Raw genomic sequence first — 17,994 nt, 5'->3', positions numbered from 1 at the left:
TAGAGTTTGAGAAAACATGTAGATTTAATTTGCAATTTTTCTCCACTTTACATTTGCATAGTTGGCTGGCTTTCCAAAGCCCCTATGACTGTGCTGACTCCTCACAGGAGACCTAAATAAACTGAGGATGCTCCAAGCAAACTCCTTGGATTGCCACATGTCAGTGTAATCTGAATGGTCAGTGGACACTGATGGAGCCCTACTAAAGAGCTGTCAGAGGAAATCATTAATCCCAAAAGGCAGCATTAGACAGATGGTACGATGATGGAGGATCGATGCTCTCTGCCATCCCAACTGCTTCCAGCGGCCGGTCCAGAGGCAGGAAGTGGGCTAATCCCTCAAAAGAAAGTTCCAGACTAAACACGCAAGAGGAGCCGCACCCCCAGCCCCCACGGCTGCGCTGCATGTGCTGCCTAGTACAATGTGGATGGTACTGGAGGGGGTTAAATAGAGAAAGGGAGAAGTAGGGAGGCATTTGTTCCTGAGTTTCTGGTTGAGGGAAGCTTTATGAGGGCTTTGACCTTCCCCCTGCGGGCCCCTCTAAGAGGTCCTCAGCTGCAGGACAGAGCAGGAGGAGCCTATATGAACTATACATAACTGTCAAAGAAGTCCCAGTGCTTTGAGAAAGGCCCCAGAACTAGATCCCTCTTCGATTGACGGTCTGGGTGACAGCAGTGTCCTCTGCATGGAGCACCAGATAAGAGGGAAAAACAACGTCCACAACAGAGTCTTCATTGACCGGTGACAGTCCGATGTTATGTTAAAGGTAAATGTGAAGAATATTCCTCTGTTTTCTCTGAGGCAAATGGCTTTTGTTATCATAAACATGGCTTGTGTTGCTGGCTTCCAGCTGCACAGATATGAAGGTGTTTATTGGACACAGGGAAGCGAAACCCACTCCCTTATAAACAGGGATGCCCTGTCTGTGCCCTGCAAACAAAGAGTTAGTAAAGAAACCAGAGATCCAACTGATGTTCCTCTGTAGCCCTAAGCATGTGTGTGTATTTGTGTGCTGAGAGGGGAATGGTCTGACACTGTGCCTACACCTCACCTCGGGAGGATTTACGGTATTTAATGGCAGGAAAAACACAAAACATTCACCCTAAGACATCATTCACCAGTTACTGGAAGTTAACAGAACTGAATGTAATAGAGGAAAACCCAATGTTGTGTATTAAATCCATAAATGTATACAGGCTTCATACTGTATGCAGCCTGCACACATTCTTGAAAGCAGGCACGCTGTTAAGCTGAATATGTAAAAAAACCCAGCTCCAGCAAGATAATAAGCTGCCATCTCATTAATGCACAGCTTCGTCTTCCCCAGCGCTGTTTCCAAACATAGCAGTATGAGAGCATCCATCTCCAGCACCCCCCTCCAGCCTTCCAATTTGCTGCCACTCACCTTTTTTTAATTCCATCAGCGTGATGATGAAAGCTGAGAGAGCATTATGGTCATCGCCTGTGGTCAGACAGTGAGTGAACGAGTGCGGACCTGCGTCTGTGGCACTGTCAGCCATCCAAGGCTGTTAGGACCGAAGAAAGGGGGAAGTCTCTAGTGCCAAGGTTGAGCGGCGTTTACCCCTAGTGACCCACAGAACACAACCACAGAGTAAACACCAAAAACTTGAGGGTATGTTCATATGATCCACAGCAGAAAAACACACTGTACTATGTATAGTGCAGTGTCAGACTTGCTGGGGTCAAATAGCATTTGCACATATTTCTCAGTGTTTGTTCAAACCCACTTGGCAGACCAGATGTCTGGTTTAGTGTTGCATTGGGAGATTTAAAAAAAAGTTACTATCTTTGATAAAATCACCACGGCATCTGAACGACATGTAGATATCTTAGAGAGATAATATATAAAAACACTTCACTTTTACGCAGTAAAAAGTAGAGCTGCAGTTTTTATATTCATTATTACTTAATCAGTTTACTTTTTTTTTTTAGATCTAGACAATAGTTGGCAAATCAACGAGTCAGTTGTGTAGCTAATGTGCTCAAACTGAAGGAAGGAGTTCTCAACTGAACAAGACGTCTAAATAACTGAACAAGCAAAGTTAGCAAATAGGCAGGAGCATTTTGTCGGCAGCACAGACTTTATTCCAAGTGTCAGTACTTAGTCTTCACGCTATTTAATCAATTAGTCAACTAACAGAGAGTGAAAACACAAAAAAGGTCATGAATAATTAATTAATCTCAGTTGAGGACTGTTGAACTGCTAAACAAGCAGTGTCAATTTATACCATGTAGCCCCAAACACTTCAATGAGTCTAAAAGATGTTCAAAATATACTTGAATACTTGTTTAGTTGGATGATTAGTCTAAACATATTTCATTCGTAATTATAAAAACAAGAGGAGAGCAGAAAAAAGCTGGGACCAACAAATGTTTGGTATGTTTGTTTGACTACTGGAGGATAGTGGTATTACCATAAATTTAAAAACTATCATCAGCCTACGAAGGAATTAAAACATATGATATCAAATTAGACAAAATATGATTATTTATAGATGCCAAGTAAAGTAAAGTTGTTTTGCCAGCGTACATCTGTTTGGTACTTGTTGCCATGTTGTGTTATAACCTGGGTCATGAGCAGCCATGAGAGCGGTATGGGAAACATGGGGAGAATGGCCAGTATGGACAGGCTGTGTTACGGGAAGACCATCTGCCATCACCAGGCACCAGGCACGTATCACCATATGATCACACCTCTTCCAAAACCATCTCTCCTTCAACTCACAACAGCACTCATAACCCCCCTACTCTCATCCTGCACCCAACCCCCCATAGTTAATGCCCCTTACACTGATGCACTCTCCACAGCTATTGACCGCTCATGTTTCCGGTCATTGGCATTATTCTTGTATGACCTCCACTCCCCAAAACAATGCTCCTTCTCATGCTCTACATGTCTCCAAATATTGATCTGCACACTTTCGCCTGCTGTCACACAAGGGGAGCCTGAGGGAAGGCATGGGAAAGAATACACAGGGACGGTTCAGTTATCATTCTAAAACACCCCTGCAGGAGAAAAAATGAGGTTTGATGGCTTTTTAATTTCGGTAAGAAATCAAACAGCATCCAAGAGGAGGGGAATGCTGGGTTGCAGTGGCTGAAAGCCTTTCTAGCTGTCAGGCAGCTGGCAGTAACCCGCAGTCTGAAGATGAGACCTTCTTTAGTATTTGGCTGAATCACTGAATTATTTTGTTATTCCGACGGGTCCTTCTAGCTTGAGGAGCAAAAGCAAAGTCGGGTTTCTGATAGACCTTGGCAAGATGATGACTACTGGATTATTCATAATGTTTTCCTTTCTCCTTCACGACAAATCTGTTCTTCTATTTTTCATGAGCTGACGCCGCTACAGCCTCTGCAACTAAATACGTAAGATAAGGGCACAACCCTGCTGGAGCAAAGTTCCGAAATAAAGGCCGATTTATATTTAACTCAGACGTGGTCTGGTTCAGGCTCCCCCACTAATTGAGGGATGCAGTAATCTGCATTTACTTACTGTAAGCTCAGCTGCAGCATTAACATGGGGTCAAGGCAGAGCAGCATCTCTCTCATTTCCCCCTGCTGTCTATGTTCTTAGCATTTAAAAAAAGTCTTTAAACAAAGCAGGACAGCATCACTGCTGAAAGCGGCAGCTGTCAAGGGTTAAAATAAAAAACTCAATTCTTAATGTTGTTGAAGGCGTAAAAGCCATATCTGAGCAAGGAGAATAAAAACCAAAACAAGAACATGGGTGCTGAAATTGATCCATCTATGGTTTAAGTGTGACTTGGACACATGTTGACCCCTCATCTCCTTCGGCGCAGCCCAAGCAGGTGCTTCCTTGCTGTGGAATGTTGAATGCTGGGTTGAAAAGGTCACGCCATGATGCAGGCCTACCCTGAAGTATGCCAAGTATCTCAGTCATACGGGGGCCATGGTCTTTGACCCACTTCGGGATGCATTTGGAGAGGACATGCTCTCAAGTTGTGGACATGCATTTCATCACATTCCCATACTCCAAGCCAACGGATAACAGCAGGCAACATTCGTCCTGCTTTTGATCCATCAACGTGCACTTGGAGTACAGCTTTCAAACTTATCAAAACCAAGAGACGGAAAGAGTGAGTGTGTGAGGGCGAAATGCAGGTCTCCTTTTGGCTCGAGGCTCCTCAAGTTATCGAGTGGCACTCCTCCAGGGGGGTGGTTGTAAAAGTATTGTTATCAGAGCAAGGTGGTGAGCTGACAGAATGTTTTTGTCTGCCAGACAGAGGTTTGGTAACTCCACCCCTCTCAGCCTAGCGGAGGAGAGCAAATGATGAGAAGTTGACCTTATTCAATCAGATTTTATTCCCTCCGTTTTCCCTCTTTCTTTTTGGATATCTCTCTTCCTTGTATGCGCATGTGAGGGCTGCCAAGCTCGTTGGGGAAAAGAGTGTGGTGATGGTGTAGGCTGCCTGTGGATGCACTTCAAACACGGGGAACACGTCCAATAACGTATGCACATCATGCCTTTGGTACATACGCACCCACACAGACACAGTAACACACTGGCAAGAGCTAACAAGAGCAGATTCCTGCACATTCCTGCGGTATCTGTGCAAGTTGTAGACAAAAGGGTTTAGTGCCATGTCTATCACACACAACTGGCACCACAGCTCAGACTATAAATCCTGTCAGGGGCTCATTCAGAGCCTCACGGGCGATGATCAGGGACGAACTTTTAATACTTCACTGCTTGTCCCGTGATCACACCTCATCATTCTATAGGATGGTACGGACAGGTCGGAGACCATGAATGTGTCAGGGAGGTCATAAGTCTCTCACACACACACACACACACACACACACACACACACACACACACACACACACACACACACACACACACACACACACAGGACCACCACTATGCATAACTCATGGTCGTGACTATTTACAGCATGAAAGGGTCACTAAGAGGTGTAAGTACACAGTCCTCAGTGTATCTGATGTCATGCAGCAGCCTGTACTCAGGCATGTACACGACACATGCACACAGACTGTACATACATACGTGCACACACACATCACACACACACACACACATTCCTGCTGAAGGATGGATGAAGACAAAGCTCCCGCACAGGACACAAAGTGTTGGTGTGGAGTAAAACTGAAAATATTCAACACGATCCAACGATGAGGAGCAGTGAGGAGGAGGAGGAGACAGAGGAGAAGAGAGAGACAGGCTGGAGAAGATACGGAGAGAGAAGAGAGGGAGACCGGGCAGCCCCGGCAACACTAACCTGCTTCACTTCAGCAGGCATGATGGTCCAAATGTCCCCACCTTCGTTCCCGCAAAAAAATAAAACGCTCCCGGGGAAAACGTGTGACAACTATCTCCTCCTCTGGGGAAAAAGTTCTCCTGCGCCTCCTCTCCTCCCCTCACGGGCTCCTCGTGTGTGTACGCGGAGTTTTCGCTGTGTGCGCGCAGAGCAGCGGCTCAGACGCAGGCAGCCATCCTCTGCTCAGCTGCGTCCACACGCACGCACTGAGACAGAGCAGCACCGGAAGCCAGCCGCCGGCCCTTTCACAATAAAACACTCGCAAAACGTGCTGCAGCTTTATTCATGCCTCGATTGAAACACACAAAAGAACGGCTACGTTTGAAGCCACGTCGGAGAACTGCTTACTATCAAAGATGTAGATCGATGCCATCCTGTCACAAGATAAAATTCTCTTATAATAGAATAGAAAAATGTTGATTTCATGTGTTTGGAATAGGATCTCTCATGAATTCAAGTAAAAGATGTATGATTTCCTCTATGCAAAGAAAAGGCTAATTTCTCTCGAGTGTTGTTCTACAATTCATTCAAATCTATGTAAGTGAGCGCCTCACCTCTGATAATCCATCCACCTGACATGTGTCACATATCAAAAGATGCTGATTATAAAGCATTGTTGGACTGGTCACAATAAAAGGCTCTAAAAATATCTTGAAGAGCTGTCAGTTGATGAACTACAGTTTCACATAATGGGGTATTGAGTATCTGCCATAGCCACCATTTGACCACTGCAACACACACAAACGTATGCACCCTCTCCATATTAGAGGTCAAGTCATTCAGCAGGCCTAGTGATGCAGTCCCGCTTAGAAAGAAAGTCATGTCTGATATTTTAAATTGTATGTTTACTGTATTTGACAACAGGAAAATATGAGAATATTGCATATACTAGGTAAGAAGAATTAGGATTTAGACATCACACATTCATGACAAATATAAGCTGCAATTGTATTTTTTTTTTGTGGAAACAGTAGTGCTTTTATTTTGAAAGAAAAAATCACTTCACATCCAGTGTAATTCTGGCTATGTGAAGCATGTTTGACACATGTGAATAAAGGACTCTGCTTTCTTCTTTGCATAGATGCTCTCTGGATGTATGGGATGGAGAGAGATGGGGGGTGGCGTTGCTTTGCTCTACCCCCCTCTTGGTATGGAAAGCAGGAATCCAAGAAAAGAAATGGAGCTGAACTTACACACACACACACACACACACACACAGAGTTAGCTAGAGAGAACAAAAACCTCTGGGGCTGAGAAAAAAGAGGGGGGAAGAGGAGGTGTGTTAATAGAAAGGAGGATTCCCAGACAGGCAGTAGGAGCTGTGCAGGAGCTCTCTCCTCCTCCTCCTCCTCCTCTCTCTCGCTCTCCTCCATTTCCTCTCATTGGTTCAATGTCTCGCTCTATCTCTGGCATCTTAGTGGGGTGGGACCAGCTCCCTCCATACGCTCCAGCTGCATCTGTCTGTCAGCCCGTCAACCCCTCCTCCTCGTTGGCATAGACAGAGAGAGGCGAGGAGTAGGAGCAGGACGGGGGGAACAGGGGCTCACACGCAAAACAAAAGTTGCCCCTACTGAAGCAAAGGCACCCCATACTCTGCACATTTTTACACCCTACACACACACAGCTTCTTTTCTTCAACTCTTTGTCCCATTCCACTCACTGCACTTGATATAAGGGAGGGGTGGGACGTACGTGAAAGAATTCACATTCAAACGTCTATAACTGTGACCAAGACTGAATAGGAATGTTAATCTAATAACGTCGAGAGAAGCTTAACTAAGGACAACTTTGAGTGAAGTCTGAACAGGAGAAGATAAAAAAGGATGACTGGACTAAAAAACTGAAAACAGAAAAAAAGGAGAAATCCCAAACGGAGCGGAAATGTCTGAGGTTTTGCATTCCACAAGCTTGGCAGTGTTATTTCATCTCCCTGAATGTTACTGCTCCATTTGTTCTTAATGAAAGACCTGGCCCACCATGCACCATTACAGCGAGACCTCTTTATGCTCAACAATATGATTAAGAATTCATCCAATTACATCTCAAAAAGCAGTCAGAAAAATATCTCTACCTTCAGCTGCATTTCATTTGCTTCTCTTATGTGATTTGCAGCATCACATTCCAATGAAGCCATTTAAATGTTGAGTGATTTCATAACCTTGTTTAAAATCCATTTGGTGCTCTGGAAGACTCATGGGGGCAGATAAGAAGCATTGTATGTGTGAGTCAAATTTCCATTTAGGGGCGTGGATTTGTGGTATATCTCAAATCAGAATAGTTTACTCAGAGCAGCCCTAGAAGTTCAGTTACATTAGGCCCCGCGAATTGCGAGAGGGAGCCGCCTCCCCCTTGAGTCAAAGGTGGTGTCAATGTTCACAACTTTGATGAGCGGACCAAGCAACACCATCGTTCCGGTCAGGAAAAAGGAAAAAAGTAAACACCAGCAGAGCGACATGAGGAAACAGCAATCAGCTTAACAAGTTTGATGTCACCGCACGCACTTACAAGAAGCTTAGCACTTTCTTTATGACACATTTATTCCCAATGATCTCTCGGTGCCTTTTCTAATCAGCTGGCTGTAGGTGTAATCCAATCAGATGTCGTGACAATCTCAATCAGCCCATCATGTCATTGCTGTCACACTTTAAATCTGTTCTCCTCTCTCTCGCTTTCATTTCAGTGATTCGCTGCAACCCTCCTCCTCTCCAATCTCTTACAGTCTCCAGTGCCCTGGTCGAGCCCAACTGAGTCCACCCATCATCTCATGAGATCATCAAAATCTCTCCATCCCATCAGGACCACCAACATTGCACAGACCTGATTTTTACAAAAATAACATTACCAGCTTTCTATAATGATGACATCACATGGAGACTTTCCCCTTTTTGTACACAACATTTTGTTCACTTGTCAATTGGAGGCTTTTCTGATTGAAACACCAAAAAATGTCAATCTTATGGTTGTTCAAATTTTAAGGTAAAGGGATCATTAATGACCATGAATGTTAAACCAAATTAGATATTTCAGTCTGGACCAGAGCTGAAGACAAATGCCATGGAGCCATGTTGCTAGCATGGCTGGAAAATGCTGCTGCTCTTTACACAAATCAAAAGGTACAATGCACTGCTGTACTGGTGTATCAATAAGCAATCGGTTCCAGTATATATAAAAAAATTGATAAGACGGGTTGAGACAGGTTGAGAAAAAACACAAAAAAGTAAATTGAATGCTCCACTTCAAATTGACTCCTGTAATGTTTTCATCACCTCAGGCAGGCGATACAGGGGCAGCTGTGGCTGAGTAATAGAGATGTTGTCCTCCAACCTGAAGGTCAGCGGTTTGATCCCAGTCTTCTCATCTGCATGCCGAAGAGTCCTTGGGTGATGCTGAACCCCACATGGCCCATCATAGAAAAAAGCGCTGCCCATAGATGCACTGTATGAATGTGTGCGTAAATGGGTGAATGGCAAACTGAAAAGTATTGTACTGTAAAGCGCTTAAATGGTCATCAAGACTAGAAAAGTGCAATATAAATACAGACCATTCACCATTTACATAAGATACCAGGATGTCTGCTACTGTCAGAAAAAAGCTGTCTTCTCTTGACTGTAGTCAACCCGTGCCTGGGCCTTGTAAAATGCATGTACAAGGTGTATGAATAATCCAGGAGTTGTAATCAAACCTCCTGAAGTCAGCGATACTCTGTCAGGACGTACTTGTGAAACAGATGGTAGAAAGGTTCATGAGCAGAAACAAGGCGGCGCTGACAGCCAGACACCTCCAGTGAAGCTTCATCTGTTAAAATCATGGTTTTTGTTTTCAAGAAGACACCAGATCCAGAAAAAAAGAGAAAGAAAGACAGACAAGTGAAAGCAGATGCGGAACGTAGACTGAACGAGAAGTAACTTGAGAACATATACGGTATATCATTGCAAAAAATGATGTTGTATCATCTCAAATTTCGGTTGAGACTTTAGTGACATCTAATTGTGACTTCAAAAGTTTTTTTAAGTTTACGATCCAACTTTAACAAAGAGGTAAGTTCAGCCAAATATCTCCTTTCAAAAAGCAGGTCTGCAAAAACAAATGCATTCAAAATGAAAGTCAAGATAATACTGACTTTGCTGCTCTAAGTACTTTATAACAATCACTGGACAATGCAGAGGCCTGATAAGAAAAATAATATATGTGTGTGAGTGTACAGGACCAAGATGATCTGCTGCTACAGGCTGCCTGCTGTTTATTCCAACAGTGGCACAGCTTGCAAAAACGCCCTTATCTAATGACTTGTACTATCATGTTTTATTTTCGCCTTGAAAAATGGCTACTCAGCGATGCAGGGGATTAGAGTCCAATCTATTTGGGACTTTTGTCTCGCAAAAAGGCAATTTTCTCTTCACTTAGGGAAATAAAGTTCTGTCTTAATGACATCACTTCAGATGAAAAGGTTCTACTTTCTGCAACAGTACAGCGAGATTGAAATACAACTATAACAGGATTAGGCTTTTCCTAGTTTCTCATCCTGCCATGTGTAATTGGGACACAGAATGCAGCACAAACAACAGAATATGAAGCAGTTTGAGGCTGACATACAACAAAATCAGCAACTTATATCCACAAAAGTGTTTTCCCATCATATATATTCAAAATAAAATGTAATATTTTAGACTTGGACTTAGATTTGGAAATAGTTTTTACATTAAATCTGTATCAGTGATAAGATATGCTTAAGAATTGATGTTTTTAAGGGTGCTTGTGAGAGTCAAAGTTTGTGTGCAGATGAGCTTGGCCAAAACTAAATACTTTTGTATTTTGTGAAGTTTCTTCCTCTTTCCACCCCCTCAGATGCTGTGAATGCTCATTTGCTCTAAAAGTGAGAAAACGCTCATAAAACAGTCAAAGTTGAGCACAATCTAATAAAAAAGAATGATGGTGTGGCAGACTGCGGTGCAGAAAAACACATCTTTGCGTGTTTACCAGCCTGATTATACTAGTGGGACAAAACTCGAAAAGGTCAAGAACTCTTGTTCAAGATGAAAATGCCATAGTGATCATTTGATTTCTCATATGGCTTATTATAAGTTAAAATGCTAGATAGTGAGCAGCAGTGTTCTCTGGACATTTTCCACAACTTTTCCTGCCAGCCCCCTAGAAAAATGTCTGTAAAATGTCCAAGTGATCTCATGTGAGAAAACAGTGGAAACATTACTGGATCTAATATATCTCAGGATGAAAAAGAGGAGCCATACACGTAGTAGACACAGACAAAGACGACAACTTGGAAGGACAAAGAGATTTGAGAGCTTTTGGCCATATAAGAGCAGACACTGAAATTACCAAAAAAGAAAACACAAAAACACAGAGTTTTAAGCAGCGGACTTTATGCATCATTTCTTGCCTCCTGCATGCTCTAACCAGGCACCACTCCTTGGCCTGAATGTTCCAGACACTTTCCTGTTGCGAACGCGTCTGATCTCCTGCTAAGTTCTTCATGTGTGAAAGCCAAACTCCAGAAAATGAGGAGTCGTGTGAGTCAAATGTCGATTCTCCAGACATTTTCCTGAGCTCATGTCTGAAAGCAGCTTGTAATTCATCAAAAGAATGTTAAAGTTCAATGGTGACTTTCTTCTCTATACATAGAATTTGAGCTTGCTATATGCACGGAATATTCAGCTGAGAATGATGGGTTTGAATGGCGCTTATGGAGAAGTGTAGTGCCCATCTTTTCACACATTCCTGCCTCACTACCATCGCTCTCCGACACTGTGTGTGAGACAGTTCACATACCAAGCCCACCCTCCTCCAACTTTACCCTTTTCAAATACACCATCATATAAAGAGGGCCCCACAGCCTGGCTTCAACTTGAGACAAATTAGAAGGTTTTTAAACCAAGTGTGTGTGAGCAACTCCGTGACACAAAACAGCAATAGTCTACAAATTCCAGACTCTGTGATGTCCAGTCTTTTTATAGCCTGCCCAGCTAGGTAGTGTGTCTGCCCCTGAGGCAACGCCAGAACTCATATAGTCAGCCACATTGCAAAGTCAATAGATGTATGTGCGGCTCGGACTTTATCACTATGATCGGATGGAATACCATCTAAAGATTACAGTTACTGCTCATACACACCCCCGCCGTTGCTATGGATTCACATGCTGATAACCGTCTGGCAGGTGGGAGCAAGATGATTTACTGGCAAACCCCAAGAGGTTTGCTTTTGTTAACATTAAACAGAATTGAGATATTCGACTAATCCCAGGTAAAGCACCACCTGAGAGTTTCAGAATTTCCTTTCAGAGTTCCTTCATCTGCTCACGAGAATTTTTTGCCAGACTTCTTTGGTTGATTTGTCTGTTCAGCTGTGTTTGTGCCTCTTTCCATGAATCATGAAGGGTTTTACAGTGAACACTTTTAACAAAAGTTCATTTGTGTCTTCCACTTCACATTAGATCCCAAGGACAGTTTACACAAATGTATTTGCCAAGTAGCAATAAAGTGGAAGACACTGTTTACTTGGCAATAGAACTAAATATCCACATTGGCCTTTATTAAAGAACACGGGTGAAATTGAAAAGAAAAGTTTCACTCCAAGTTCCTTTTCGCTATTAAAGCATCTGTAGTCTTAAGGAATGCTCTGTCCAATAAAGTTCAAATTTACTCCTGCAAGCCTTCAAAAACAAGGCTGAGTGCAGCTTCTGGTCCTCATTTGGTGGCTATTTACATGCTTGTAAGTCATGTTGTAAAAATGTCGCACAAGTACGTTAAACACATGATGATAATTAAATCAAGACTTTAGGGAACACCACCAACCCAGCTACCAAGTCCTAAAACTGTTTTCAATTTAGATTTTTTCCATTGAAGGGGGGTCAGCATCCAACGTTGTTTGGATACCCTGCTGGACACAGGTCACATTCCTCAGGTGGCAGTAGTGTCCCGTGAAGGAGAGGGGATTTATTTCAAACATATGGTCAAAACTGTTTAGTCTCTGAACTCAAAGGGCAAGCCCACGGTCATCTTCACGTACGCACGAAGACCTCCACGTCCTCGAAAAAAACTTTCAGGCCGAGGCATCGCCCTCAAATGATATTTGGCATGTGTGTTCACCTTTGTGAGTAAGTGAGGATGTGTGGTAGAGGAAGTGGGAGTAGTTTTCAGATACCACTCTTAGAGCTTTTAGTGAGCATAATGGTTTAATGGATTGTGATCAAATGACAGCGAGGTGCACCAGGACAGGCATTAAGTCCACCAATGTCAGGGCTGGTCTGAAGGATGAAGGTCTGTGCCGCCTCAGGGGAACATAAATAGCCCAGAGTACAAAAGGTTTTTCCGCTGCTCTATCTTTGAAACCTCTCTCTCGCCCTGTTCATCCGAACAAGAAGAATATGCACAGCCCCAGTCTCTCTAAAAGTTCTTTGCATGTCAGCCCCTGTGCCGAGCTGAGACACAAAAAGAACTTGCCCCCCCTCCACGAGCGGTTAGCAGCGTGAATCATGGGTCATCACCTCGAACGTGACAAATAATGTTGAAGAGGGGATGAATAAAAGATGATCTTGAATGTAAATAGCAGAATCACTCTGCATTTTTACTGAAGGTTGAGCTGCTTAGTGGGAAAGTCTTTGTGACTCAAATGTAAAATACATTTATTAGAAGTATAAATGGATCACACTGCCTTTAGAAACCCTTAGATTGTGTGCATACTATATTTATTATATATGTATTATATATCTTCGGCCAAGCTTTATTGCTGTACTGTTTACTCTATAATAAAACATTACATTTAATATTATTGTACACATCATATCTGATTCATTGCTTCTACTTTAAACATTACTGTCAATTTGAAATATTTTTAAACAACTAGTTCAAGCAAATCACCAGTGGATGAACTGAATTGATTGTATTTCTATAGTTCTAGTTAAATCAGTTCAGTTTTTATAACAATACATTTTTTGCTTGCGTGGCTGTAATACCCACATTTCTTCCATGGTGATGAATAAAGGTTTATCTATTCATCTCTCCATCCATCTGTCTATCTTACACTGGTTCCTAAACTCAGCGATTCATAGCAATTAAAATGTCAGGGTGACGCATCTCATAGTTGAGGATTGAGAACCATTGGGAGCCTTTGGGAAACACAGCTTTAGATGTCACCATGCTATAAGGAGGAATTGTATCCTCGGCTTTGAGATTACTGGAAAATCCTTCCACCTTTACGATTGTACTGCTGCTCTATTTGTCTCTATTTGTATTTTTCTCTGAAGATTATTTAGAAATATTAGTGGAAAGGTCACAACCAGTCGACCAGTTAACCTTTACACTGTATGAGATATGATTCACTGTTTCATATGGAAACAGGGAAAACACACATAAATGTTATTAAAGGATTGACATGAGACTTTCTGCAGGCTGCAACATTGAACCTATAAATTGAAAGAAAATAAGTGTAGGAGGGACACGGGAACAGTCTGGTACACAAAAATAAACAAAGTGGGCACTTTCACACCAAGGTAATTAGGGTGTTTATGGGAGGCGAGAAAGTTCTCGATGGCACAGCGAGGAATGAAGACAAGAGGAAGGGAGGGGGCATACTAAGGCTCATTGTTAGGCAGGTGATTTATGAGGGTACAGGAGCTCCCGAGCCCTGCCAGTGGAAGGATAGATCTTCTGTCGCTATAGCACCCTTAGCCCTTTGTATCCATTGTGCCTAGACAGGGCTTGAGGGGGGGCTGTGGGGATGAAAGTGGGTGGAGGGCAGCTGAAGCGATTGTTGGTTGAGTACTGTGGTGCCATCGCAGGGCCGGAGCCTGCACATCTTCACCACAGATCAAAGGCTGCACTGTTCCCTTTCTTTAAAGCTCACAAGCCTTTGAAAACTTCCCACAACATTTGCACAAGGGATGGTATGCCCCTGCAATGCTAGACGCCTGCCGAATGTAGCATCGGAATACCAAACAGCAGTATTTTTTGATATCCACAGAAAGAGAAATTATGTAGTTTCCTTTCAGGGCTCGACAATTATTCAAATTTACCTTTCACTCGTCCAGGAACAAAAGTTACTTGTACGGGTGAAATTAAAATAATTGAGGGGACCACATAGCCGAATGGTCAGGATGCATAAACCACATGGACATACATGCTCTGAGCAGCAGGTCCTCAGTTCACCTCCTGGCCGGCCAGACCACTAACTGCATGTCCTCCTCTCCAGCCCACATTTTCCGTCTCTCTCCACTTTCTCTATCTAATAAACAGTAAATGACTTCAATTATGAATTTTATTAATGTGGCTACAATAAAATGTTGTTTGTTATTTTACATTTGCATTAGTATGCTCCATTCTCCCTGGCCTTATATAAAATGTCACTGAGGCATATTTATCAACTTTTAAATTATTTATTAGTCTTATTTTTTGACATTCAAGCCATTACCTTCCTGCTAATGACCTTTATATGTCATCCTGAATTGCAAAGCAAGTATTTCTCACTATTGGCTTTATATGTTTATTAATGTTTATACCTCTGACATTTAATAATGATTGAGATATTACCATGATGACAGATTACAGGTATGGTTGTTAAATTAGTGGTAAAGAATTAGCCACAGTAGTGCGTAATGGTCACATGTGAGAGCGTTCACATATTAATTTGTGAATAACTGTTGAAGTGACACAATGACTGAGGTTTATAAAACAAAATGATGTGCATTCAAGGCTTTAAGAATCTGCCGAAAAGATGTTTTTGTCTGTGTGTGCACACAGTTACTGTTCACAAATCTGCATCTCTCTTTGACTTGTATGGTTCAGTTTTAACGTTTCTTCTTCTTGGTGCTTTTCCTGACACCTGTCCAGGAACATCACCGCCACTGTTCCACTGAATGTTTGAACTGTAAGTGATTCCTAAGCTGCGGGATATTTGGAGTGACTGCTGAATTGTTAATTCTGAATTCTGGAATAGACATATAGCAGGGACAAAGAGCATTAGTCTCAGAACAGTTATCAATTTATCTAAAAATCCATGTAATGAGTCAGTGGTGCATAATACGATCAAACTGTATTTGTTGTTCATTAAATTTCTCTTCCACTTGCCCTACAAAAACTTCACTTGTCCCAGACAAGCAGACAAGCTTTCATGTGGAGCCCTGCCTATTCAAAGCTGGGTGATCGTATGCGGTACGAGATGGGAACTATGCATGCGTCAAGCAGCGGCCGTGGGTAGATTAGGCGTCTGGTGTATATGAAATGAGGTCACCTTCTCCCTTAGCTCCAGACAGACATGGTTGTCTGAGTGCTGTCTGCCTTTCTGCACACATTGAACAGTCACCATGCACCACTTGACCTTTCAGAGCCTTGCTGATAATGCTCCTTCAGGCAAAAATCAATTACCAAAGGAAAAAGTGATATCAAATGAAGACAGGGTATGATCTTAGCATGTAAGTGCTCACATGTTGGGGCTGTTGATGAATGTGGATGGTCCACATCAGTGAATCTCTTCTGATAATATAATCAGGAAAGCTAAAAGAGTGGCCAACATCATTGTTATGATTAACATCATAGGACACAGCAGCATAAACACTAATTCTCCTCCTTGGCAGCAATTCATAAAGTGTTACATTGAAGTGACTGAGGATCAGAATTCAATTAGAAAAGTCTGAGAAAGTAGGCCAGTGCTGTTCAGAAGAACCTTTTCCCACAGTCATTGTTCCAATCAAAGCATCCTGTGGTGATTTACCTTCTACTCAGTGTTAAGATTAAGGGCCAAAAAATAACATAATATATTTAAACATGATGAATCACAAGATTCTTTAATCCTTTTCGGTTTTACACACAGGGTGTTAATCCCAGAGAGTGATTCTCTACAGGACAGACTAAGACCTTGGAAGTAAAAACAATGTGTGGTCTGTAGCACTTTTAGCCGACAAAACCATCATGAAATTCTTGAAGGTTTCTACTTCACACAAAATCTTAATTTGTGGTTAAACAAGGCCAAGAGTCTATTTTAGATGCTAGTGATTCAGTACAGTTGCACACAGTAGTGCTTTTAGCTAAATTCTTATATCAGTATGCTTAAATCACTGCTTATTTCACCAACGCTACCATGCTGACATTTAGCAGATAAAATTGATCTGCAACATTCTCTATGGATTTTTTGGTCACACTTGTTTAAAGGAAGATTTAAAAATGTTTTATGTTATCGGTGAGACAAAGAAATTCATTATTCGCCATTATAGGCTATATATAGGCAATATACTGTGTCTAGATTTTTAAAACACAAAAATTGTTGAATTTGGTATTGGCTTAAAAAAATCTCTATCCATTGGGCTATAGACATCATGGGGCTGCTAGAGGAGCAGTCAGAGGATCAATTAAGTCATCGGGATAAATAACTTGATAAAATGTATTGATATAATGTCATTGCAGTCCATATAATAGTCAGGATATTTTATTAAAACACAAAAAAAGTCAACCTTGTGTCGATCAAGTCAAGGCACCCTCAAAGTCAGTAGATCTCATAGGATCGTCCATATGTGTGCAACATACAACACACAATAGTTCATCATCAGCCTGAATTGCGAGTGGGCAGAATGACTAACCAACGCGTTAGCAGCCTTAGAACCACGCTGTTGGAGTTGTTAAAAACTCTTCCCTATCATGCAAATATTTTTACATTCACATGAGCATTATCCAAAAGATTTGTCACCAAAGTAGAACAGCAATAAATCTTTTAGACTTTAAATCGGAGGAGGAAATGACTGCTATATCACTGTCAAACCAGCGCTGTATTATTTATTTGAACCATTTGGCTGCTGTCCAGAGGCCATGCCTCACTTCACATCCAGGCTGGACTGGACAGAGGAGTCTGCTGTGTCAAAACCATCCAAGTGGGGTTGGGCAGTAGTTTAGAGTGACTAATCATACAGGACTCTGCTGATGAGCATGTGAAGTAATCAACCAAGCTCAAACAATGAAGACAGATAATTAGGACCAATCTGTTCCAAGGTGAGCACTGTGTAGCCAAGTCCCTCTTGATCAGTTGGTTTTCACCGTCATTGGCAACTGATTTCATTTGTCTTCACTATTTTTCTTTTGTTACCCCACCTTTGAACAATGGGAGGCTCACTAACTCTGACCATGAGGTTGTGAGTCTGAACCCTAAGATACTGATCCATGCTCCATTTTCATTTATCATGCATCCTGGGGATTGTATGTGTGTGTGTGTGTGTGTGTGTGCGTAGGTGCATGCGTGTTTGTGTGTGTGACCAAAGATGAGATGTGAAAGTAAAAGAGAACAACCTGATGCATTCCTCATCACTCATACCACCTCATCATGTGAATGGAGTGGGTCAACGTTGCAGTGCTCGCACACGCGCACACGCACACACGCACACACACACACACACACACACACACACACACAGACACACACAAATCTCTGTCAGTCTAATCTGTGAGTGATAAAAAAAAAAGCATATTAATTCCGCACCTGTCATGTTAAACACTGTCAAGTAAATCATTGGCGAGTTTATGAAGAGGGTATTTCTTACACACACACACACACTTAACAGTATACATTCTTTGCATCCTCTTCATTTCACTTCACAAAGCCAAAGTGGCAGCAACCCCTTTAAAAATGAACACAGACACCAGGCAAATGTAGGCAAACCTGTTCCAGCTCTTGAAGT

The 17,994-nt window shown here is 42.2% G+C and overlaps 1 protein-coding gene across 17 annotated transcripts in view; it reads right to left on the bottom strand.

Annotated features, from left to right (window-relative positions):
* arvcfb (ARVCF delta catenin family member b) overlaps window positions 1-17,994 on the bottom strand; it is a 217,629-nt gene that overhangs the window by 103,852 nt on the left and 95,783 nt on the right. For 3 of the 17 annotated variants that reach the window (XM_020093822.2, XM_069524218.1, XM_069524220.1), the window contains exon 1: window positions 5,283-5,524. The exons of 11 other annotated variants lie outside the window; for them this stretch is intronic. In XM_020093822.2, the coding sequence (XP_019949381.2) occupies window positions 5,283-5,303 (21 nt within the window). In that variant the 5' untranslated portion in view covers window positions 5,304-5,524. Of the gene's footprint in view, window positions 1-1,405; window positions 1,585-5,282; window positions 5,525-17,994 lie in introns of those variants that run through there. 3 more of the 17 variants (XM_069524221.1, XM_069524219.1, XM_020093823.2) reach the window with 3 other exon arrangements.

Source organism: Paralichthys olivaceus, chromosome 4 (genome assembly GCF_024713975.1).
Source record: "Paralichthys olivaceus isolate ysfri-2021 chromosome 4, ASM2471397v2, whole genome shotgun sequence".
Taxonomy (NCBI): Eukaryota; Metazoa; Chordata; class Actinopteri; order Pleuronectiformes; family Paralichthyidae; genus Paralichthys; species Paralichthys olivaceus.
The sequence above is the reverse complement of the archived record's forward strand: the minus strand, read 5'-3'. Positions and strand labels throughout refer to the sequence as shown.